Source organism: Macaca thibetana, chromosome 7, assembly GCF_024542745.1.
Source record: "Macaca thibetana thibetana isolate TM-01 chromosome 7, ASM2454274v1, whole genome shotgun sequence".
Lineage (NCBI taxonomy): Eukaryota > Metazoa > Chordata > Mammalia > Primates > Cercopithecidae > Macaca > Macaca thibetana.
The window spans coordinates 4,599,800-4,626,106 of NC_065584.1; the positions used below are offsets into that span (position 1 = coordinate 4,599,800).

General features: G+C 46.7%; 1 protein-coding gene across 7 annotated transcripts in view; it reads right to left on the reverse strand.

Annotated features, from left to right (window-relative positions):
• The window catches only part of TRAF3 (TNF receptor associated factor 3), a 139,626-nt gene that overhangs the window by 20,323 nt on the left and 92,996 nt on the right, over positions 1-26,307 (reverse strand). For 4 of the 7 annotated variants that reach the window (XM_050799774.1, XM_050799773.1, XM_050799771.1 and 1 more), the window contains 7 exons: positions 21,926-22,187; positions 20,189-20,240; positions 16,447-16,551; positions 15,653-15,820; positions 5,667-5,747; positions 2,027-2,101; positions 216-308 (listed from right to left, as the gene is read on the reverse strand). In XM_050799774.1, the coding sequence (XP_050655731.1) occupies positions 216-308; positions 2,027-2,101; positions 5,667-5,747; positions 15,653-15,820; positions 16,447-16,551; positions 20,189-20,240; positions 21,926-22,170 (819 nt within the window). In that variant the 5' untranslated portion in view covers positions 22,171-22,187. The remainder of the gene's footprint in view (positions 1-215; positions 309-2,026; positions 2,102-5,666; positions 5,748-15,652; positions 15,821-16,446; positions 16,552-20,188; positions 20,241-21,925; positions 22,188-26,307) is intronic. The other 3 variants (XM_050799776.1, XM_050799775.1, XM_050799777.1) reach the window with 2 other exon arrangements.

The following is a 26,307-nucleotide window of genomic DNA, read 5'->3' on the forward strand; positions in this document are numbered from 1 at the left end:
AAAAGCACTTCACACTTGTTTGGCAATTAAAAAACGAAGAACAAAAATAAAACACCTTCATTTATAAGCTCAAGAACACACAGAGTTTTTTTTGACAATCTCTTGATATGGTTTCTTTTATCCAAAACCCATTAATAACTATAAAAAGGTTCTGTCTTTAAATAATCTGCAGAGATGATATAAATCCCATAGCAGCAGGAAAGTGTGCAGCCCACCTTCTTTTCGAGCGAGTTGCTCCACTCCTTCAGCAGGTTGACGTGCTGCACGGCGGAGCTGGCCTCGTGGGCCTTGATCTGCTGGTTTGTCCCCTGCGAGAGCAAAGATGTGAGGCATTCAGCGAACCTCGCTGCATTCCAAAGGGCAGAAAGGCTAACATACAACCCTAAAAGCAGCACTAAACACAAAGAGGGGAGACCTATTTGCATCAAATGAACAGGGAATCTCTGCGCCTAAGGAGGGCTGTGCTCAGGGCCACCTGGCTACTGCGTGCAGGTGAGGAGGCCAGCACCCTTCAATGCCACAGTGAGCCAGCAGAGCCAGCACCCTGCAATGCCACAGTGAGCATCTCAGGGTTATTTCCTCATCCCTCCAGCTCATCTCAAGTGGCTTCTTATCAAGGGTTGACACTTGTAATATCAAGAAATTAAATTTTAAACTCATTCTTGATCTATTATAAACTATTTTTCTCATTAAAATGTAGTATAAGTGGAAAACGTTTAGATACCCATAGTTGTGGCGAGATACTGCCACAACTTTACTAGACAACAGTCTAGTAAACATGTAAGCAAAGCAGGATTCAAAAGAATTTACTAAAGTATTAATTTATTAGTTCAAATACACTGTATCCAAAGATGTATTGCTCTTCACCATTCTAGTATTCTTAGAAAAGTTACATACAAAACAAATACAATCTACAGAGTACATAAGATGTAGACCATTTTAGAGTCAGGAATAAGCACATGTAATTGTACTTCATATATTTAAGGAAATAATTTGTCTGAAATATAATTTGTTTTGCTATTAGAAAATTAAGAAGCCACAGAAAGCATTTTAATGATCTCCAAAACATATACTCTGTACATAGAATATTCATATATATATGTTGATATAAGTGTTGCAATATATAAACATATATATACACATACACAGAGAGAATGAATGATACTACGTACGACAGAACAGGGGAGGCTCAGTCTTGTTAGAGACTAAAGCAAAGGAAGGCACAGTCATTCTTACTCTTCGGCTGTTCTCTTCCTCAGAAAATACTAAGATGCCAATCTCTCTGTACTGACTTCATAACAATGTATTGGTGCTACGTAAAATATAAAATACTGTAATTGTAACATATACTGCCTCTTGATAGTTTTAAGATACATATATTTAAATGAAAACTTGGTTCCATTCACTAGCAATCTCAGATGTGTTAAAAAATAAACAACAACAAAACACCAGATGCAGATTTCTCACACTACATGTGTGGCAGCAGCAGAGACGCCCTCCCCACGCTGTTCTCTGGGAGGTACGCTCTCTATGAGCTGTGCTCCATTTTGCGTCTGTCCCCAGCTGGGGTCAGAGTCAGCACAGACATGTATATCAAATGCATTTATGGATACACACGTGTGTGATCATTATGGCTGTGTACTGACACACACGCTGTTGAAACTATGCTCAGTTTTATATTCGCTTATATTCAGGTAACAGCGAAAATTTCCGTAACAATCTATCTGAAAACCCCACCAAACGTCAAGCCTGTCTGTTGCGTTACTAGCTGGTTTGGATGTAGCACTTCTCTTAATGTATTAACTTCCACCTCAGCGCAGTGTCTCCCTGCAGTCTCAAAACACCACCAACTGGAAAGCGAGCATCCCGCCTGCTGCACGTGGCTTTCGTCACCCAGGCAACAGGGTGTTTCAGTTTCATGACGAAGAATAAGGAGTCCAGAGCTTGCATGTTAAAATGTTAATATAATAACTTTCTCTCATGGCAGAATGTCAGTGACTGGGAAGGACAAATGTCGGATACTGACCTGAAAAACGCAGCCATAGCGCTTAAAACTACAGGTGCTGGGGGCATTGACACACTCTGACAAGTGTGCACTCAACTGCAACGGGAAAGAGACGTGAGTTGTGGCACAAACGTTTGCATGAAAATGTTCAAACATATTAGGGCACAGATAGCATCTGGGCTGTACTATTAAGAATGGTGTTTATCGCTACAGGTGTGTATATATCATCTCTGCCTAGACTTCTATGCAGTAAATATACGGTCTAGTCACGTGTATACACATATACGCCAATATACAAGAATACATTTACTATAACATTTCTTAAACTTGCAGTTTCTTTAGAACAAATTGTTCAAAATGTGACATGCCATCTGTAGTGCCAGAATTTAAAAAAGAAAGAAAAAACATAAACTGAAATGCACATTTAAAGACCATAAACAAAAATTGCATGAAAACACAAAAAAATAGAAAGCATTCAGAATGCAACTGGGTCACACACCTAATATACGGTACACAAAAATAAATATATTTTCAAAGCAAGCTTACACAATGTACCATTACTCATAATACTTGAGATAAGTGCAGATGAGTTTTTCCTTCATCTGAAAAGACTTTTTCCCTCTGTAAGGGCCAGAAACTCAGGTAGCTTTTCAAAGACCTCTAAGATCAGTCTAGCAATAGAATCTTAATACTGTCACCTCTAATTGATGGCAGGAAATTTAGGTGGGGCTGGGAGCAGATAACTAATTTTGCAAGAAAAAAGTTCCTTGCTCAGCTCAAATGCTGGTGAGTTATCAAATAAAAATCACTTATGATGCCCTAACAAGAGAAAAGGGAATGGAAAAGATTACATTTTAAGGAGTTAGGCTAATACAAATGAGGTATAGTTTGGTCTTTTTTTTCTTTATCATGCCCCAAGACTGAGCAGAAGTTTTGCCTTTTATTGAAGAAATTCCCATCAGGAAACTCTAGGGATAGATCTTCTTCACAGAACACAGACTCTCCTTGGGAGGAGGGTGTGTGGGTGCAGCAGTGGGTGCAGCAGCTGGAAGGTGTCTTTCTGTGTGCCAGCACGCATGTGTTCTCAAGGCTCACGAAGCACGTCCTCCTGGAGGATGCAGCTAAGTTCTACAACTTCTCAGTCTCCCAGGACAAAGGCGGTCCTTCCCTCTAGGTGGGTATTTACAACAGAGGGGAAAATGGATCCCTGCTGCGAAAGCTAAGGAGGAGGGGCAGGGACTGAGGGGCCCATGTGGCCACCGCTAGGGTTAACCTTCAAGGAAGGTCTCAGAGCCAGGGCAGAGTCAAGGCGGTAGGAACCTGGCAGCCTGATGCCCTTGCTGCTCCTCGGAACCCAGATCGGCTGTCCCTGCAGGAAGCGCCCACAAGGCACGTGACAGGTGACTGGCAGGGAAACGCAGTGTGAAGACTGCGCAGAACAAGGTTAATTAAAAAACTTAGAATGTATTCTTCCAGTGTCATTACTGCAATAACAAACCTGCATGTCAACACTATTACATGTTAAACCAGGGACACACTGGGCTTGATGCATGTTATTTTCAGTGTACTAGAGTAAATTCGGTGTTGGACCTTTTTCTAAATTGGTTTTATTATCAGTATTCTGAGTCTTAGGGAATCTACAGGAGCTCTGGAATAGGGGCAGGAATAACCTATAGCTCAATAGCATCTTTCATCAGAAACCCAACAGAGATGCAGGTTTAACAATGTTTTAAAAAAATAAATTATTGGCCGGGTGTGGTGGCTCACGCCTGTAATCCCAGCACTTTGGGAGGCCGAGGCGGGCGGATCACGAGGTCAGGAGATCGAGACCATCCTGGCGAACACGGTGAAACCCTGTCTCTACTGAAAATACAAAAAAATTAGCCAGGCATGGTGGCGGGCGCCTGTAGTCCCAGCTTCTAGGGAGGTTGAGGCAGGAGAATGGCATTAACCCGGGAGGTGGCGGAGCTTGCAGTGAGCAGAGATCACGCCACTGCACTCCAGCCTGGGCGACAGAGAGAGACTCCATCTCAAAAAAAAAAAATAAATAAATAAAAATAAATAACAAAACTAAAAATAAAATAAATAAATAAATAATTGGCTGGGCGCAGTGGCTCACGTCTGTAATCCCAGCACTTTATCCTAACTTGGTGAAACCCCATCTCTACAAAAAATACAAAAAATTAGCCAAGCGTGGCGGCAGGCGCCTGTAGTCCCAGCTACTCGGGAGGCTGAGGCAGGAGAATGGCGTAAAGCCAGGCAGCGGAGCTTGCAGTGAGCTGAGATCCGGCCACTGCACTCCAGCCTGGGCGACAGAGCAAGACTCCGTCTCAAAAAAAAAAAAATTATTTCAACAGCACGCACTCTTTAAACACTAACAGAGGATTGTCCAGTTGTGGCAATAATTTACATGTATTTTTCCCCAGTTCCTCCCAGGGGCACATTCAGGGCCCAGAGGCCACTGTCATCAGGTGAGACTGTGCCCTGACCCTCAGCTTCAAGGTCCTGGGAGGGCACACCTTGGGGGAGAGTGGCTCTCTGGGCCCTCCTGTACCCTGAGTCCCTGACCCTACCCCCACATGGGCCCTCTTGCTCAGTCAGGGGCATGCGAGGCTGGTTATTCCTGCTGCTACCCTGTATCTATTAATAAAATTTCAGTCTGTTGAAAAATGCTGAGATGAGCAGGTGAGCCGGCTCCTTAGATCAGGGTACCACACATCCAGGGAGCCCAGGGTAGCCCCAGATGACTCCCAGAATACTAACTAAAGGAGCTCCAGGTAAGGACAGATGCAGAAACATTAAGAATCCTTGAAATTTTCCCAACTGGACATATCCTGATCAAGTGAAGTCAACGCAAAATCTACCTATCTCAAAGAGAGTGCCAAGGGCAATGTGAGACGCGCAACCCTTGGGGGAGGCCACGCGGGGCCCTTCTGGAGGCCCTAAAATGTGGGAGCTGTCCTCCACCCAGCATGTGTGAGCAAAATGGTTCTGAAGTGTCTCTAATTCATGTTCTTGAGATAATCTAACAGCAATTACTATTCTATAGAGTTAAAATTGCTTTAAAAACCCCTTGTCACCTTTGCTTGTACTGTATATAAAATATTCCCATTTTCTTAATGCTTCACAATCTTTGCTCTGAATTTACCACACTGTAGTTTTGTTTTGTTTTGTTTTTGAGATGGAGTTTCGCTCTTGTTGCCCAGGCTGGAGTGCAGTAGTGCGATCTCGGCTCAGTGCAACCTCCGCCTCCTGGGTTCAAATGATTCTCCTGCCTTAGATTCCTGGATAGCTGGGATTACAGGTGTGCACCACCACGCCCGGCTAGTTTTTGTATTTTTAGCAGAGACGAGGTTTCAGCATGTTGGCCAGTCTGGTTTTGAACTCCTGATCTCAGGTGACCCACCCGCCGAGGCCTCCAAAAGTGCTGGGATTACAGGTGTGAGCCACTGCACCCGACCCTACACCGTAGCTTTTGACTGTTTGCTTCTGACTTCCAAAAAATGGTGTAAGGCTTTTTGCTGCGGTTTTAATTTTTCTGGCTATACACATGACTCTCATGAACTGGGAAAACGTGAGGCTTTGGCTATGCAGGGAAGGGGACCCAGGCACGCAGCCCTAAGGGCTTCACAGGCTCCCGGCCGGGCCCGGCCGCCCCTACCTCGCTCCTCAGGAGAGTCTGGACGCTGCATTTGTGAGGGCAGGATACCACCACGCAGGGACAGTCGGTGTCCTCATGTTTCTACAGAGAGAGAAAGTACTGTCAACTTTAAACATACAACCTGTCTTCCTTCAGTCCCGCTGAGATGCCAACGGGGCCCCCAGGAATGGCTCTGCTCACCATCACTGTCCCCTAAGCTACGGCACTCACGTTACGTACGGCTGAGTCATTATTGTCACAGAGTGTGAGTGTCTCAGGACATCACAGGTATCTCCAAAGATCTGGTCAGATCTGACCAGTGAGGGCGGCTTGCCTCAGAACAGTCTGCTGGTGGGGGCCCGCCACAAGGGCTTCCACTTAGCACGTCTCCTCTGTGCCAGAGCTGCTTCTGGTTCACACAGCCCCTAACGTGCAATGCTCAGGGAGGCATGGCCACTCACATAGCACTCAAGCACAGGTGGACAGCGGAGCTGGGGACACAGCTGGTGTCTGCCTCTGCTGGTTGAGAGACGGAGGGTTTCCCTTGGCCTCTCAGTTTGGAGTCTGGAAATAATGCTTCCCAAGTACGTGAGAGCAGCATGACCTACTGAGTATTTACATTACTCACCTAGAACCTTAATCTAGATTATTTTTAGTCCATGGAAAATTGGGATAAGTTTTGGGTTAGGCCTTCTCTAATAGCACACACTTCATGTTTGCTGAGGCTGGATGATGGCGACTGTTAAGCCCAATCCCACGGGCACCTGCTGGGTGCCTGTCCACGAGCAGAGCAAGGACAAGGACTCCCCACAAGGACATCAACTGCAGGGCCCCTGGGGAGAGACTAACGAGGCAGAGCCAGAGATGGAGCCATGCTGAACAGTCCCTGCTGAGCAGGAAGACTGTGGCAGCGGCTTCCCAGTAGCCACGGGATGCCTCAATCCTCCCCCCATCCATCTTTTCAAGTCCTCTTTTGGCCTTCAATTATGTTGCTGTTCCACTGAAGGAATTGGGGAGGCATTTGCTGAGAGCTAGAGTCTGACTGGCGGGTCTGAGGGCCGAGGAAGGCAGCAGCCCACTTGAGGGAAGCTCGTCCTCAAAACGTAGTTGCTCCTCTCCCCCAGGAGCTTGCTTTCCTCGGCAGGTTTCTAAGGCCCAACTCTGCAGACACCCACGGTGGTTCTGTGGCAGAATAGGGATGGGGCTCAGGGCAGGGAGGCTGAGGAAGAAGGGGGTGGAGGGCAGCACTGTGGCCAGGGAAGAGGAGGCCAATCAATATCTTTCTGTGTTTAACTTCCAACAAGCCCACACCAATCTACACTCCCAGTATCGTGGGGTGCATGTTTCCACACCCTTGCCAATTCTATCGCACAACCTTTGGCAATCTGATAGGTAAAAAATTGGCGTAAGTGGGACCTGCAATTCTTTAGTAATGTGTGGTTAAGCACATTATATATATATGTGTGTGTCTGTGTGTGTGTGTGTTTTTTTCAAGACGGAGTCTCACTCTGTTGCCCAAGTTGAAGTGCAGTGGTGTGATCTCGTCTCACAGCAACCTCCGCCTCCTGGGTTCAAGCAATTCTCCTACCTCAGCCTCCGGAGGAGCTGGGACTACAGGTGCATGTCACCATACCCAGCTAATTTTTTGTATTTTTAGTAGAGGAGGGGTTTCACCATGTTGGCGAGTGGGCCAGGCTGGTCTTGAACTCCTGACCTCAAATGATCCACCCACCTTGGCCTCCCAAAGTGCTGGGATTACAGGTGTGAGCCACTGCGCCCAGTCTTACGCATATTTTTGATATTAATCATTTCTATTTCTTTTCCTATGAACTGCCTTTTCACAGCTTTTGACCACTACAGTGAGTTGAATAATGTCCTACAAAATTCACGTCTATCTGGAACCTCAGAACGTGACCTTATTTGAAAATAAGATTTCTGAAGATGTCAGTGAAGATGAAGACACCCTGGCATGGGGCAGATCCTAAATATAAAGAGTGCCACCCTTAGAAGAGGTGAGCACAGGCACTAGGAACACGGCCACGTGAACATGGGGGCAGAGGCTGGAGTGGTGCAGCCATGAGCCAAGGAAGGCCAAGGACTGCTGGTGGCTCCAGAAACTGAGAGGGGCAGGAAAGCCTTCTCCCCTACAGTTGTCAGAGACAGCAGGGCCTTGGTTTTGCATTTCCAGATCCAGAACTATGACAGGATAGATTTGTTTTTGCAAGCCACCAACTTGGGATTACTTTGTTACAGCAGCCAAAGGAAAATAACACATTCGTAAAAAAAAAAAAAAAAAAAAAAAAAAAAAAACCTGAATCTTCTGCTGATTTTTTTCATTTGCCTATAAATGAAATCAGTCCTATCTATGAAATTAAATGTAATTCTGATACACACAAGCATGTATGTGCACACATGTGTGAGTTGAAAAGCATAGGCCGGGTGCGGTAGTCCAGCACTTTGGGAGGCCAAGGCAGGCGGATTACCTGGGGGCAGGAGTTTGAAACCAGCCTGGCCAACATGGTGAAATCCCGTCTCTACTGAAAATATAAAAATTAGCCGGGCGTGGTGGCAGGCACCTGTAATCCCAGCTACCTGTGAGGCTGAGGCAGGAGATTTGCTTGAACCTGGAGGCGAAGGTTACAGTGAGCCGAGATCGTGCCACCGCACTCCAGCCTGGACAACAGAGTGAGACACTGTCTCAAAAAAGAAAAAAAAAAAAAAGCATAACTACATAGTGAACACCCATGAAGCCAATACCCAGGTCCAAGGGCATGACTGATAACATCCACCTACCTGCATCTACCTCTCCCATCTCACCCTCATCCTCCCACAAGGAGTACCCATTAAAACCACAACCCTGAATTTTGTATTTCTGCTTCTAAAAAGGTTTCACTATACATATGTGTGCCAAATGAAACACTGTTTCATTTTGATTGTTTTTGAATTTTGTTAACATGGACTTCTATCATAGGAGTCTTTGGGACTTGGTTCAGTATTACACTTCTTAGACTAATCTGCCTATTGCAAATAACTGCAGGCCCCTAACTTTCACTACTGTATGACACATCTCCCTGTCGTATAATAACACTGTAATATAATTTCCACCTGCTGATGGGTGCTCCAGCTGTTTCCAGATTTCTGCTGCTCTGGTCACACCTGGCCACATTTCCTGGTGTGTGTGTTTCTCCTACACATCCAGGAGAAAAACTGCTGGTTAACTGAGTGCCTGAATGTCCAACCTAGTAGGATACTGGCAATTGATTTCCACAGTGGTCAAACCTAGACTTCCACCACGTACGCTCTCCCATAGGGTGAGATCTTTATCATCCTGATCTTCACAAGTTAACAGAACTGTTTAAAGAATGATGGTCCAGAATTTCTAGACTAAATCCAGAAGGTTTGTTTCCCGACACTTTAAATTATGCTAACCTATAAATTTAAAAGGTAATAATAAAACTTGAAAATAGCTGGCATACTGTATATACCATAGTTTAAACGTAGAAAAGAAATCCTTCTATGAACTGCAATGGTCCAGGGTTTTGACGCATCCTCAGCACATTTTACCAACATTTGATGTCGTGACACACCACAAAACATAGGGAGTGTAGGAGAATTCGAATGACCTGGGCTTCAGGTCTCCGTACATCAGGTCTGTTCTTCCTAGAAATAAACTCAGTGAAGGCCTGAGGGGAGGAGATTAAGGGTGTTCAAATTGAAAAAAAAAAATACGTGGGAATCAAATCACACCACTGAAAAGAGAGGTGGCCTAGGGCAAGTCACAGAACCAGGCCTGGAGCAAAGGCAGCAAACCAGCAACTGCTCTCCCCTTGTGGGGCTGAGAGGCAAGGGCAGACGCACTGGCAGGACCCCGAACACCCATGCTTGCTGAAATGACTGCAGGCCCTAAGAGAAGCTGACACCTTAAAATGCACTCTACTATCAACACTGCTCAAACGGTGTTCAACTTGTTTTATCTCAAGCATGTAGTGCAATTTATAAGGAATATTTATTTGCACAACTCAGGCCCCAAACTTGCTCATTATCATTCTGTGCTTTCCATCTATTCTCTTTCTCCCTTGTCTTTAGTTGACAAATTCAAGGCCCAGATCAAATGAAAGGCAACCTCCTCACTAAAGCCTTCCTTGACACTCAGGCTAAGCTATTATAACTGGTCCTTCCTTGTTGGCATGTTATTAATATTACAGTCCCAGTACTTCCCATACTAACATGAATGAAACTGTGCATCTGGCTGTCTCTGTCATCAGAATGCAAACTGAAGGAGAGAGTGCAATTTATTCTCCTGTGTGTCCTGAGCAACCAGGGCAGGGTCTGGCGCCGTTTTGTGAATCTATATGCTTGTGCTTAAAACCTGACCTGTTATAGCCTCATCCGGTGTTCAGAGTCAGTTACTTATATGGTGTTTAACGGACATACGCTACGATTCCTTCTTAAACAAAAATCAGTTGTTGGATTCTATTCTGCAAATAAAGGTAACTGATTTTGGCAAGAAACAAAGTATAACTTTGATAGCTATATATTTATTTTAAGTTCCAGGGTACATGTGCAAGATGTGCGGGTTTGTTACACAGGTAAATGTGTGCCATGGTGGTTTGCTGCACAGATCAACCCATCACCTAGGTATTAAGCCCAGCATCCATTAGCTATTCTTCCTGATGCTCTCCCTCTCCTAACACCACAGGCCCCAGCGTGTGTTGATCCCCCGAATGTGTCTATGTGTTCTCATTGTTCAGATCCTTCTTATAAGTGAGAACATGTGGTGTTTGTTTCTCTGTTCCTGTGTTAGTTTGCTAAGGATAACGTCTTCCAGCTCCATCCACGTCCCTGCAAAGTAGATGATCTCCTTCCTTTTTTGTTGTTGTTGTTGAGACAGAGTCTTGCTCTGTCACCCAGGATGAAGTGCAGTGGTGCAATCTCAGCTCACTGCAACCTCCACTTCCCGGGTTCAAGTGATTCTCCTGTCTCAGCCTCCCGAGTAGTTGGGATTACAGGCATGTGTTACCATGCCCAGCTAATTTTTGTATTTTTAGTAGAGATGGGTTTTACCATGTTGGCCAGGCTGGTCTTGAACTCCTGACCTCAGGTGATCCACCCGCCTCGGCCTCCCAAAAGTGCTGGGATTACAGGTGTGAGTCACTGTGCCTGGTGGAACTCCTTTTTTGTTTTTCTGGTTTTTTTTAGACAGAGTTTATCGCTCTTGTTGCCAAGCTGGAGTGCATAATCTTGGCTTACTGAAACTTCCGCCTCCTGAGTTCAAACGATTCTCCTGCCTCAGCCTCCCAAGTAGCTGGGATTACAGGCATCCGCCACCATACCCGGCTCTTTTTTTTTTTTTTTGAGACAGAGTCTCGCTCTGTCCCCCAGGCTGGAGTGCAGTGGCGCGATCTCAGCTCACTGCAAGCTCCGCCTCCTGGGTTCACACCATTCTCCTGCCTCAGCCTCCCAAGTAGCTGGGACTACAGGCACCTGCCACCACGCCCAGCTAATTTTTTGTATTTTGTTTAGTAGAGACGGGGTTTCACCGTGTTAGCCAGGATGGTCTAGATCTCCTGACCTGGTGATCCTCCCACCTCAGCCTCCCAAAGTGCTGGGATTACAGGCGTGAGCCACCGCGCCCGGCCTTGTTTTGTTTTTTTAATAGAGATAGGGTTTCTCCATTTTGGTCAGGCTGGTCTCCAACTTCCAATCTCAGGTGATTCACCCACCTCGGCCTCCCAAAGTGCTTCGATTACAGGCGTGAGCCACCGTGCCCAGCTGATCTCCTTCTTTTTATGGATACATAGTATTCCATGATATATATGTACCACATTTTCTTAATCCAGTCTATCACTGATGGGCATTTAAGTTGATTCCATGTCTTTGCTATTGTGAATACTGCTTCAATGAACATACATGTGCATGTATCCTTATAATAGAATGATTTATATTCCTTTGGGTATAAACCCAGTAATGGGATTGCTGGGTCAAATGGTATTTCTGCCTCTAGATCTTTGAGGAATCGCCACACTGTCTTCCACAATGGTTGAACTAATTTACACTCCCACCAACAGTGTAAAAGCATTCCTTTTTTCTGCAGCCTCGCCAGCATCTGTTGTTTTTTTGACTTTTTAATAACTGCCATTCTGACTGGCATGAGATAGCAACATATTAACATATGCAAAGCCTGAAGTCTTGTTCATTAGGCATATGTCTCATTCACTGAAATTTAACAACTGGAGGAATTATTATTTTCGTTCTAGAGATGGGGTCTCACTTTGTTGCCCAGGCTGGTCTTGAACTCCTGGCCTCAAGCAATCCTCCTGCTTTGGCTTTCCAGAGTCCTGGGATTATAGGCATGAGCCATCATGCACAGCCTGGAGGAATTACTTGACCACGAAAAAACACTATTGCTGTTTTCCAAAGGGGAGGGCACAGTTCTTAAAAGTTCTTTTTTTTGAGACAGGGTCTCACTCTGTCACCCAGGCTGAGTGCAGTGGTGCGATTATGGCTTACTACCAGTCTCAACCTCCCTGGCTCAAGTAATCTTCCTACCTCAGCCTCCTGAGTAGCTAGAACTACAGGTATGCTTTAGCACACCCGCTAAATTTTTATTTTTTATAGAGGCAGAGTCTTGCTACGTTGCCCATGCTGGTCTCCAATTCTAAAGCTCAAGTGATCCTCCTGCTTCTGTCTCCCAAAGTGCTGGGCACACAGGTGTGAGCTACCATACCCGGCCTCAGGAGTTCTTAATAACTGGAAACATCTGAAGTACCACACAAGAAAAAAAGTTCATAATGGAAGAAAGACATGGACACAGGAAAATTACAGAAAGCAAGGCAAATTGAGAGATTATAAAGTATTTAGTTGGTGCAAAGGAATTGCCGTTCTTGTCATTACTTTTAATGGCGAAAACTGCAATTACTTTTGCACCAACCTAAGAGGACTACATCTCATTTCATAGAGAAAAGCATAGGAAACTCTCCCTAAATTTTGGTCATTAGAGCTCCACAGCTGGGTGCAATGGCTCACGCCTATAATCCCAGCACTTTGGGAAGCCGAGATGGGCAGATGGCTTAAGCCCAGGAGCTTGAGACCAGACTGGGCAATGTGGCAAGACCCTATCTCTACAAGAAATAAAAAAAATAGCCAGGCATGGTAGCACGCACCTGTAGTTCTTGAGATGGGAGGATCACTTGAACCTGGGAGGCAGAGGCTGCAGTGAGCTGAGATTGTGTCACTGCATTCCAGGCCTGGATGACAGAGTGAGACTCTGTCTCAAACAAAACAAAACAAACTATTCCACAATATCCACCAGGAACTGGATGATGGCCCACGCCCTGGCTGAGCTGCCCTGGTGCCCCCCTTCAGTCATTTCGTGGCCAAGCACCCCCCAGCCTCTCGGCAGCCTCTGAGAGAGTGCCCAGGCCCCCACGAGCTCTGTCCTCGTCTCCACTCACTCCAGCCCCATGATTCTGCGAACCACCAAACTCACCCACATCCGCAGCCTGCACGGCTCCATTCCCCATTCTCTCCCAAGCCCGTCACCCTCCACTCACTGGGCACCCCCTCAGCGGGACACTTAGGTTCTCCACACGCACTGGGTGTCACCTTTACCTCACACCCCACCTGCCAGCCAATCCTACCGCCCCACCCTCAGGCGCACCCCAGTACAACCTTCCCCAACCCCAACAACACCAGGCCTTGCCCAGGGGCCCTCTCACCCCCCAGCTCTGGGCTGCCCAGTGGCTTTCCTCCCTCTCTGGCTGCCCCACTGTCCTCATACCCGGCCTGTGTTCCACACAGCTCCTCAACCCCACAGCCCTGCCAGTTGCTGCTTAGGGTCCACATGCTCCCTCACTGTCCCTTGACTGCCTCAGAGAAGCCAGTGCTGTCACCTCTCTTCCCTTGATGCCACCTGATTTTGATTCACAGAACTGATCACTACCTGATGTTACATATTTGTTAGTATTTTTTCCCACTAGAGGAGCCTCACCACTGAGTCCCCAGCTCCTGGAATACAGCCCGGCACACAGTTGGTACCCAATAGGTGTTTGTTCAACAAATGGATTGTTTTTGAAGTGTCCTCCACCCCCAACATCTCTGCTTTCCTCTTTAATTCACCCACTCACCCACACACACAGACACACACCCCCATTCACACCCCCACACACTCACCGATATTCACACTCACCCCCCACACACTCACCCCCACACACTCACCCACATTCACACACCCACACACACACTCACCCCCACACACTCACCCACATTCACACACTCACCCACACACACACTCTCACCCCCACGGAAATACACAATGCAAAACTGAGACAAAGTAACCGAAGTATAAGAAGCTCCCTCCAAGACAAACAGCTGCATTTCAATGCTGTAGGACAAATTAGCCTGTTATAAGTGACGGTTATGTCACAGAGCTGTAAAATCAGGCAATCTATCAACATTTTGAGGCAATTCCCTAGGACAAGTTAAAAATTTTACCTTTCTTGAATATTCATTTTTTAACACACTAAATGATAGTCAATCAAGGCAATGGAAAATGTTAACTACATAAATCAAAATAGGCAAAACAAAGCTTAATTCTGAAATAAAGTAAGATAAAAAGTGCTATTTATTCCTATCTTTTCTCTTTATTCCTATTAGAATAGTCATTAAGAAGCTGTACAGTGGAAGAAGTATATACGAACTGAGCAGATGGCCTGTGGAATGGATTATCTATGAGTTGAGGGAAGGCCTGTGGAGTGGATTATCTATGAGCTGAGCGGAAGGCCTGTGGAACGGATTATATATGAACTGAGTGGAAGGCCTGTGGAATGGATTATCTATGAGTTGAGGGAAGGCCTCTGGAACGGATTATCTATGAATTGAGTGGAAGGCCTGTGGAACGGATTATCTATGAGCTGAGCAGACCTGTGGAACGGATTATCTATGAGTTGAGGGAAGGCCTGTGGAACGGATTATATATGAACAGAGTAGAAGGCCTGTGGAACGGATTATCTATGAGCTGAGCGGAAGGCCTGTGGAACGGATTATCTACGAGTTGAGGGAAGGCCTGTGGAATGGATTATATATGAACAGAGTGGAAGGCCTGTGGAACGGATTATCTATGAGCTGAGCGGAAGGCCTGCGGAACGGATTATCTACGAGCTGAGCGGAAGGCCTGTGGAACGGATTATCTACGAGCTGAGCGGAAGGCCTGTGGAACGGATTATCTATGAGTTGAGGGAAGGCCTCTGGAATGGATTATCTACGAGTTGAGGGAAGGCCTCTGGAATGGATTATCTATGAATTGAGTGGAAGGCCTGTGGAACGGATTATCTATGAGTTGAGGGAAGGCCTGTGGAACGGATTATCTATGAGTTGAGGGAAGGCCTCTGGAATGGATTATCTATGAATTGAGTGGAAGGCCTGTGGAACGGATTATCTATGAGTTGAGGGAAGGCCTGTGGAACGGATTATCTATGAGTTGAGGGAAGGCCTCTGGAATGGATTATCTATGAATTGAGCGGAAGGCCTGTGGAACGGATTATCTATGAGTTGAGGGAAGGCCTGTGGAACGGATTATCTATGAGTTGAGGGAAGGCCTCTGGAACGGATTATCTATGAGTTGAGGGAAGGCCTCTGGAATGGATTATCTATGAATTGAGTGGAAGGCCTGCGGAACGGATTATCTATGAGTTGAGGGAAGGCCTGTGGAACGGATTATCTACGAGCTGAGCGGAAGGCCTGTGGCACGGATTATCTATGAGTTGAGGGAAGGCCTGTAGAATGGATTACCTATGAGCTGAGAAGGCCTGTGGAATGGATTATCTATGAGTTGAGGGAAGGCCTGTGGAAGGGATTATCTATAGCTGAGTGGAAGGTCTGTGGAATTGATTATCTATGAGTTGAGCGGAAGGCCTGTGGAGCAGATTATATATGAGTTGAGCGGAAGGCCTGTGGAACGTATCATTTAGGAATTGAGCGAAAGGCCTGTGGAATGGGAAGACCCGCACCTGCAGCGCGATCATCGGAACCTGACTCTTGCAGTGGCTGCACGTGGCTTCCCGGTATTTACACGCCTTCTCCACGTGGTCTCGCAGGTCTTTCCTCAAGACCTTTTCTTTGCAGTCAGCACGTACACATGGAAGTTCTTCAAAATGGCAATCATTTTTTAAATGCACCTGTAAGATAGACCATTCAATGTTCTTAATTCGGAAAAAATCCTAAATCTGAAATACCAAATTCTAATCTCTATGCAATGAAACCATAAAGAAATGTTCTAACCTCCTGTTAGACCAGTTTTTCATAGCAAAGAGTAACAAACACGCCAAGAGACACTGAATTTCATATTCTACTTCATGATTACTCAAACTATATTGTTGTTGAAGAATTAAGTCAACTCTGCTTCCAGGAAAAATGAGTATCTGCTAAGAACTTTGTTTTATTCCAGTTCAAATAATTTTCTAAGCTAAAATATGGGACTAATTAAAAAAATAAGGAGTTATGTAGAATTTCATGGTGAAAAAAGGTTTTAATGGGCCTTCCAAAATTAAAATCCAATTCAGATTTTCTCTATTCTAAGTAGGGTGGGAGTGTTTAAAAACCAGTTGACAATTCTGCCAATGATGTCATAAAAATAACAACTTATACTCAAGTGGTTCTGACTGCTTTCCTATTTGGCTGTGTTTTGAAAAACTAATGTCAACATGGTCTTAAAGTGCCACATCCTACTGACCACTTAATCAGCTGGATGTAAGGGACTCGAATTCCTTCATGTAAAAGCTTCCAGTGTCCCTTTGCTACTCACCAGCAGATGTCCCAGCGTTAACTGCTCTGCACAACCTCTGCTTTCATTCCGACAATAGATCTGAAGAGCCAGAATTTCTCTCTTGCAGCAATTATCCTTAAACACCTGAAAATGAAAGGTCATTATTTTGGAGAATTAATATTTCTTAATCTCCACATGCTGCTACTCTGGACAAGGCAAAACCACTTAAAAAAAAAAAAAAAAAAAAAAACAAGAGAGCAACTCTTAAGTGAACTTCAGAAAGCATTAAGGACCATCTTGATTTCTAGAAGTAGAATGAAGAAGCCGCCCCCACTAAGAGACACAATTTAAGTAACATTAACTGTTATCTTTTATTAGTTAAGCCAAAAGAAAATGGATTAGACTTAACAATTAAAGATCACTCTGCAGCATCTAAACGTCTTCTATTAACTCTGACATAATCTCAGGATGAGGGCAGAGAAGGACCAGGTTCACATTCAGACTCTGGGGACTTCCAGCAGCCAGCACTGAGCAGGTGGCCATTATGGTGTGGCTGCCACCAGAGGACAAGAGCAGAACCAGACACTACTGAATACACTGTATAGACGGCTTGCTGGAGAAACGGAGAGACCACATAAGAGATCATATCTGGGGAATGATTTGTAAAACTGTTGGTTCTTTCTAAAGGTCATGCTGGTAAAACTCATTTTTCACCAAAAAAGCAGCATTAGCCTGTGGCTGAAAAACACTCTCTTAAAACATATATTGCAGTCTGAAGTTAGTCTAATAATGAAAACATTTCCCTTTGAAAATGAAAATGATGCTGGTAGTGGTGGCTCAAGCCTAGAATCCCAGCACTCTGGGAAACTGAGGTAGGACGATCGCTTGAGCCCAGGAGTTTGAGACCAGCCTGGGCAACACAATGAGACCCTATCTCTACAAAAATTTTTTAAAAATTAGCTGGGTAGGGCAGCATGTGCCTGTAGTCTCAGCTACTCAGGAGGCTGAGGCAGGAGGACTGCTTTAGCCTGGGAGGTCGAGGATGCAGTGAGCCATGATAGCACTGCTGCACTCCAGAATGGGGGACAGTGTGAGACCCCCATCTCTTTAACAAAAATAAAAAAGAAGAAAAGAAAAAATCTTTCAACTTTTAATTTTATTTTTCCCTTAGAAAACACATGTATTCTCATTCTTTTTTTTTTTCTTTTTCTTTTTTTAAGAGACAGGGTTGACTGGGCACAGTGGCTCACCCCTGTAATCCCAGCACTTTGGGAGGCCGAGGCAGGTGGATCACCTGAGGTCAGGAGTTCGAGACCAGCCTGGCCAACATGGTGAAACCCCATCTCTACTAGAAATACAAAAGAAAAATAACCGGGTGTGGTGGCACATGCCTGTAGTCCCAGCTACTCAGGAGGCTGAGGCAGAAGAATTGCTTGAACCGGGAGGAGGACGTTGCAGTGAGCTGAGATCATGCCACTGTACTCCAGCCTGGGCAACAGACTGAGACTCCATCTCAGAAAGAGACAGGGTTTCACTCTATCACTCAGGCTGGAGTGCACTGGGGCAATCATGGCTCACTACAGCCTTAAACTCCCGGGCTCAAGCGATCCTCTCACCTCAGCCTCCTGAGTGGCTTGAACTACAGGTGCATGCCACCAAGCCCAGGTAACTTTTCAATTTTCATTTTTGTAGAGATGGGGTCTCCATATGCTGCCCAGTCTGGTCTCGAACTCCTGAGTCCAAATGATACACCTGCCTCAGCTCCCAAAGTCCTGGGATCACAGGCATAAGGCACCATGCCCAGCTCTTTCTCACTCTAACAACACAATCTACAACGTCTTAGTCCAAAGGTATTTCTAAGAAACTCCTGTCTGTTGATCTATGAAAGTAGAATAACAGGAGCTTAATATGCCTTTTTGGACTGCTAAGAGAAACAGAATCAATAGCTGTTAAGAGTTAAAACTAAACTAATTTGGAGCCAAAGCTTATCTTTCATAAACATGACTTAAAAAAAAAGAAGGTCATGACTTAAGATACTAAAGTCAACAGAACTTTGAAATGGAAAGGATCTGAGACTATTTACTCCAAACGTCTGTTTACAGATGAAGACCAGAGGCCCACCCACCCCTGGATGACCTGCTGATGGGTGGGGGTCTGGGTCACCCGGGGCCCAGACAGCTCCATTCTTTCCATGAGGGTCCACAACTTGAGTGAATCTCATTCATGATTATTTGATAAAACTAGCCATTTTTCTTCAGCTACTAATGCCATTAAAAAATAGGGATAATGATTCTGCATAACAAAACAAATACTAAAAAAAATCTCAGCCATCGTTGCGAGCTTCTCTCTCACTCACATGTTAGGCACATGTTAACAAGGCAGCCGGGTACCCTGCTAGGACAAGGCACCGAGCGGAGGGGAGGGCTGTTTTCCCTCACAGGAACTAACCAAGTCTTCAGCAGTAGCAGGTAAACGCGGAGAAAGAAAAGGTACAGGGCCCAGGTGGCCAATTCCACCTCTCCCCCTTCCAGAGTGGCTATATTGCATGCCCTTGTGCCTGGCAGCCCAGGGACGCTGACTGCCAGCAATCCTCAAATCACTGCACTCACCTGGGCTGCTCTGACCAACAAACCCAATCTGCAAGGTGCTTTAGACAGGAAAACCCCAGAGCAAGAATTTTATTGTACAACTTAGTGACCTGCATTTAAAAAATGGTTAGGTTCATTACTCAAAGTAGGGAAACACACATTTTTACTGATATTTTAAGCACTTTAAAAATGAATTGCTGGGTGCAGTGGTTCATGCCTCTAATCCCAGCACTTTGGGAGGTTGAGGCAGGTGGATCACCTGAGGTCAGGAGTTCGAGATTGGCCTAACCAACATGGTGAAACCCCGTGTCTACTAAAAATACAAAAATTAGCTGGGCGTGGTAGCTTGTGCCTGTAATCCCAGCTACTCGGGAGGCTGTGGCATGAGAACTGCTTGAACCCGGGAGGCAGAGGTTTCAATGAGCCGAGATCATGCCATTGTGCTCCAGCCTGTGCGACAACAGCGAAACTCTGTCTCAACAACAACAAAAAAGAATGAATTGTTTCAAACTCCAAGTGGGCCTGGCAGGGTATAGCAGCACATGGATGACTGTCGGTCTCCATGAGAAGGACCAGGCCCCAGGAGAGAAGCTGGTGGCAGGCTGGGTAGCCCTATCCTCTGAATGTGCAGAGACGCCCACGGGCTCTAGCTGAGGACAGCCACAGGGGGCGAGAAGGGGCTAATCTCACTCTTATCTAATGACTTCAAGATATCACAGGGGGATGGGGGGCAGGGAGCACAAACTCAAATGAACCCCTCAGCCTAGCAAGTCTGAAGGTAAAACCTAGTGTAAGAGTTGAGTAAAAGCTGTCTAGGATAAAGACCCGCAATGACGGAAGTGACCCAACCACAGACAGCCCTGCCACGGACAGGCATCTCGGCACTTTGCTCACATCGACCCTCTTACTCCTCACACCAGCTCTCTGCAGTCTTGGCAGGCGATGTGATTATTATTACAGGTGAGGGGGTGAAGTAGCTCACGGAGCTCACACAGCAGGGAAGTGGCCAAGTGGATCTGAACCCACTGCCTGCCCAGGTGATCACATGGCACAGTGCCCTGCCTGGGAGCCTGCCGCATCAGCTGCCAAAACTGAGAGAATGTGTTGTGCCAGAGTGCCGAATGCAAACTATGTGAAAAGTACTACCCAGCTGAAAACATGTGACAAAATGATTAAAAAAAAAACCAGAATACCTTATCTTTAACGATGCTCTCTTGACACGCTGTACATTTTGGACTTGAAGAGCTGCAGGGAAACACACGTGACTACATTAGAGTGAAAGTCCCTTTCTTGAGGGGACTCAGGAGATTCCGGGAGCATTCGCTTTATGGTCAGGTCTGCACAGTGGCTCACAGCAACGTCCTGCATCAGGACGCCCTGGTGATTCACTTTACAAAGGAAGCCATGGGAGAAAAGGGCTACATTTTTTTAAATGCTGATTTTTTTTTTTTTTTGAGACGAGTCTCGCTCTTTCCCCCTGGCTGGAGTACAGTGGTGCGATCTCGGCTCACTGCAAGCTCCGCCTCCCGGGATCATGCCATTCTCCTGCCTCAGCCTCCTGAGTAGCTGGGACTACAGGCGCCCGCCACCGCGCCCAGCTAATTTTTTTGTATTTTAGTAGAGACGGGGTTTCACGTGTTAGCCAGGATGGTCTCGATCTCCTGACCTTGTGATCCGCCCACCTCGGCCTCCCAAAGTGCTGGGATTACAGGCGTGAGCCACCGCGCCCAGCCAAAATGCTGATTTTTCAAAAGGAAGTTACCAAGTAGAACAGTTTAGTTCAGCCCCACTTGGAAAGCCTCTTCCACTTAATGTAAAAGTGAAATTTTATTTCAGAAACCAAAGCTAGCTGTCTGCAGAGCAGGCCTTCGATGTGAGTACCATTTACCTGGAGAGCCTTGCTCCTGTGTTGTAAAAGCAGCCAGCCCTTCTCCACAGGCGATTTTGCTTCACTGTCTATTGGAAGGCCAATGGCACTTGCATAGGGGGACCAGCTTCCCTCCCCTGTGGCCCACCATATACGGGGGCTCCAGCCCCTCCTCCACCAGGAAGCTTCTCCTGGGCCCAGAGGTGGGCAAAGGTGAGCTGACTGGGATAAGTGGGTAAGACCACAGAGGGAAGCATGGAGAAGAGAGAGGGTGAAGGCAGGTGACAGGGCAGGGGGCTGGCTGCTGTGCCCAGGCTGGGGCTCGGGGGCAGCCCAGGCTTGAGTGTTGTGGGAGGAGGAGCTGGCAACCTTCCCAGGCTGACGTGCCCTGACAGCATTGGCCAAGACCAGGGCATCTTGCAGCAACCCCACCACCCGGCACAATGCCAGAAAACATAAACATGAGGCCTGCAGGGTGAATCAAGGTGCTCTCCCGGTCGATGCTATCCTGCAGTAAAGCTCCAGCCTGCCTTCATGATCCGCCAGCGGCACCAGCACTGGCACTCAGCAGCAAAGCGCTGCCAAGAGCTCGGTGCATGTAACACATGCGCCTGCTGAGTAAGCATGCGGCCTAGGTTTCTGCTCGCCTAGGGACCTACCCAGTCCTTTAAGCTGACCCCATCCCCCCTCCTCTCTGTAGCACCCTTGCACACCAGTACATGTGCCCTTAAACGACTGGCTTGTCATTTCCTGGTGTGTCTCCTCCATGGAACTGTGAGCTTCCTCAATAAAATACAGCAACACATATGAGAGGCACCAAGGCTCTACAGACAGAGTGGGAAGACACAGGCGCGGCAGGTCAGAGACAGGCAGAGGCCTCAGTAAACTCAGATATGGGATCCCCCTGCACCTCCCTAAAGGATTCACGAGCTGGACCCGGAGGCTTTTATGACTTCTTTAGGGCTTTAAACCTCTAGAGGTGTAGCTTTAGAGAAATGAATGAAGGAGAAGGTGAAGCCGAGGGCTGAGAAGGGGCAGGGTGACGGGCCGGACGAGGTGCTACCTCAGCAGGGCAGCCATGCAGCTCTCGCAGAAGCGGTGCCCACACTCGGTCTGTTTCGGGCTGCACAGCACCAGGCGGCACTTCTCACACTTGTACTTGTCCTCCACGGTCTTCACAAACTTTTCCTTGTAACCTCCTTGTTCAGGGGCAAAAATCGGCGTCCCAGCACTGCGGTCAGTGTGCAGCTTTAGCGGCGGATTAGTCTGCAGCGGGCCAGGGGAGTCCATCTTTTTACTCGACTCCATTTTAGGAAAGAAGAGTTCTGTTGGGAAAAAACAGTAAAGAGAGCGCCATCATATCCTCTCATGCAAGGAAACGAACGCAGCTTTGGGAAAGCAGAAGTGCCTGAGACCTGCTGTCTTTCAGTTTTAGGTAACACAAGAATCCTTCCCAACTTTAATATGTGTTGGGAACAAAACATGATCAAATATGCTTCCTTCCTTTCTATTTTACCCAAACACATAGTAACTACTGATATTATTATTCAAAAAACTTCCTAAAAAGTATACTTAATAGATTGGGCTAGGTGTGGTGGTGCACACCTGTGGTCCCGGCTCCTTGGGAGGCTGAGGTGGGAAGATTGCTGAGCCCAGGAGTTCAAGGTTGCACCAAGCTATGATGGCACCACTGCACTCCAGCCTGAGCGACAAAGCGAGGCCCTATCTCCAAAAAAAAATTTTTTTTTTTTTTTTTTTTTTTTTTGAGATGGAGTCTCACTCTGTCACCCAGGCTGGAGTGCAGTGGCGCAATCTCAGCCCACTGCAAGCTCCACCTCCTGGGTTCCTGCCATTCTCCTGCCTCAGCCTCCCGAGTTGCTGGGACTACAGGCGCCCACCACCACACCCGGCTAATTTTTTGTATTTTTAGTAGAGATGGGGTTTCACCGTGTCAGCCAGGATGGTCTCGATCTCCTGACCTCATGATCCGCCTGCCTCGGCCTCCCAAAGTGCTGGGATTACAGGCGTGAGCCACCGTGCCCAGCCAAAAATTTTCTAAAATTAATAATAAACAGAGTATTTTTGAGGTTTAAAAAAATACACATACTATTTTGCTGTGTTGTAACTTTGAATTCAATGCATCATTCTGAGATTTTAGCTGAAACAACAGCTGTTCTCAGTCAGTTTTCCTTCCTCATTGACTTCTGCTAGATGAGTCTCGATGCCACGACTCAGACTGGCCTGGTCAACCTGCTTCTGGAGCCCAGTTGTTCCTTCCCGGGTAAACCCTGTGACAGTGTGCCCACAGTATCCGAAGTGCTCAGTTTTGACATCCACCCTCTTCTTATTCATCTAGCACCACCCTGACCCAACATGCTGTGCACGGAGCTGTGGGGTGGGCCCGCTGTGGACCCACAGAGCACGCCACACCCTGTCACACCAGTGAGGAGCCTGTGAGGGAGGTGCCGCTCCCTGTGTGCACGAGGGGACTCGGGTTCAGGTAGGTGCCAATGTGCCCAAAGGGCTGGGCTGGCAGAGGGGACACCACAAAGGGCAGGTCCGTCTGTGCGGGCTCTCTTCCACACCTGCTGACAAGGTACTCTTTAAGACTGGCTGCCTCCCACCTGCAAGTTCCCATCAACAGGTAAACAGCTCCTCAAAATGAGCCACAAAGGTCCCAGCCTGCACAGCTCTGCCAGATGAGACCTCAAGATCAAGTAAATGAAAATAACCAGGAATGCAAAGGAGTTGAATCGAGTTCCTGAAGAAATGTGAGCTTTAATAAAAATTACACTGTGCACTCATAAACACACTCATAATTTGATCAATCATCCTAAATATTTGCTAACACTTACCTAAAGCATACATTAAATGTTTCCAGATGGTGGTATAAAGTCTGGCTTCTCTGGTCTTTGTTTTCTGGATACCATGCAACGGCCATGCACTTCTATAATGAAAAAAACCCTGGGAATGCCAGCTAGTGTTTAGGTCCGTGTGTGCACCATGAACTTTCTTGGAAAAGTTTTTGCCCAGTGCCTTATGATCTTTACGAGGCTTCTGCAGGGCAGCTCCAGCACGGATGCTCTTCCTGTCTTTAACGCTCAGCCTACACCACTCCCCTCCTGTCAACAGCCCCTGGCCAGCCCTGCACCCCCATGTACCGTGGTAAGGAAGGGAGTGCCTGTGAAGGGAGGTGAGGGACCCACTGAGAACCAGACTCAGGAGCCTCAGGGAACACCGCTGCCTAGACCAGCCACCTCACATCAGAAGCCTCTGCACCACAGGATTTTTCTTGTGTAGTTTCCCACCTCCACGCCTCCTCCATCCTTTCTCATGATATGGTAATGCCTCAGGTGAAAAGGGGAAGTTCCTTTCAAAACTCACCAGCTCCCTCAAAAACACACTGCATTCCTGTACCCAATTCATCTATTTTTGCTACTTAGAAAAATAAGAGCCAAATTCCTTCCACTCCTGAGGTCCTGGGCATCCTGGGGAGGTAGTTGCTGGGTGGGCGGGCGGAGCCCCTCCTTCCGAGCTCCATTCTTGCTGCCTGCATGAAGCTGACAGGCACATGAGCTGACAGACTCCTAGCCTGACTTCACAGCTAGGAGCAAATAGGAATGAACGCCGGCAGCAGAGAACTTGAGAGACTGATGAACTGGTTAGTAACTCAAGTGTGTTAGCTTCATAGAACATTACTGTGGCACAGTGTGGGAAATTACTTATTTGTGAAAACAAAGTTTTCAAAACATTAATGTTAAAGTATAGGTATTATAGATGTCATCTGCTTACAAACTTGCCGGTTCATCACGATGCTCACTAATCTCTCCAAGCTAAGCAGCAAGGGCACCTGGTGCTAGCCTTGCCTGCCAGGTAAAAGGGTTGACCAGCCTCGACCTGCAGCCCCCGGCCCCTGCCACTGTGCTCTCCACACTGGCCCATCGTGCCTCAGAGGCTTTAGGTTCCCCTAGGCCCGCCCAGCCAGGCCACTGCGGAGCCTACCCAGACACATGCAGGCCAGCCCCCGACCTTCTCCAGGAGGCTACCTTCCCACCCTCTCTCTCAACTCCCCCATACTGCTCTGTGCTTTTCCCCAGGCCTCCTGCCACTAAGACTGCATGTAACTAAGTTTACCCAGGATGCATCCCCTAGATCAGAGAATCAGGAATTGGCAAACTACAGTCTGCGATTCAAATCTAGCCAGCAGCCTATTTTTGTAAGGTCTTTGAACTAAGAATGTTTTTCAGATTTTTTAAGTGTTATAAAAACAAAGACTAAGAGTGTATGTGGTCCACATCGCCTAGGATATTTACTCTCTTGCCCTTAACAGAAAGAGTTTACCAGTCCTTGCTCTGGACTCTACATCCAGAGAGCAGAGAGGAGTCGTTGGTGTGTAGGTTGTATGAAAGGCCAATTTTGTAAATAAGTGCCAAACTGCTCCCCAAAGCAGAGGTAACAACAAATACTTCCACCAGCAGCATGAGAATTTCTATGAAACCACACTCTCACCAACGCTTACAGTTATCGGTCATCTTAATTTCTACCAATCAAGGACAATGGTCTTTTTGCTCCTTATCCTGATTAGAAAGGTTTGGCATCTTAATATGCCGAGAGGCCACTTGTTTTCTTGCCTGTGAAATGCCAAATTGTGTCTCCTTGTCATTGTTTTCTGTGTGTGTGTATGTGCGCGTGTGCATGCGTGTGTGTGTTTTCAAGAGATGGAGTCTCGTTCTGTTGCCCAGGCTGGAGTACAGTGGTGCCATCATGGCTCACTGCAGCCTCGAACCCCTGGGCTCAAGCAATCCTCCCACCTCAGCCTCCAGAGTAGCTAGGATTATAGGCACATGCCACCATGCCCAGCTAATTTTTTAATTTTTTTCAGGAGCTGGGGGTCTTGCCTGCTCTCAAGCTCCTGGCCTCAAGTGATCCTTCTACCTCAGCCTCCCAAAGCGCTGGGATTACAGGCATGAACCACTGTGCCTGGTGGTGTCATTTTTTTAATTGGGTTATTGTCTCTTGTAATATTGATTTGGAGAGATTCCCCATCTATTTAATAAGTTAACAGCTAATCCTTTCTTAGTTTTATGTATTACAGATGTCTTTTCCCAATTTATGGCTTGATTTTTTTTTTTTTAATTATTATAAGTTCTGGGATACATGTGCAGAACGTGCAGGTTTGTTACATAGGTATACATGTGCCATAGTGATTTGCTGCACCCATCAATCCGTCATCTGCATTAGGTATTTCTACTAATGCCATCCCCACCTTCCGACAGGCCCCGGCCCCGGTGTGTGATGTTCCCCTCCCTGTGTCCATGTGTTCTCATTGTTCAACTCCAACTTATGAGTGAGAACATGTGGTGTTTGGTTTTCTGTTCCTCTGTTAGTTTGCTAAGAATGATGGTTTCCAGCTTCATCCATGTCCCTGCAAAGGTCATGAACTCA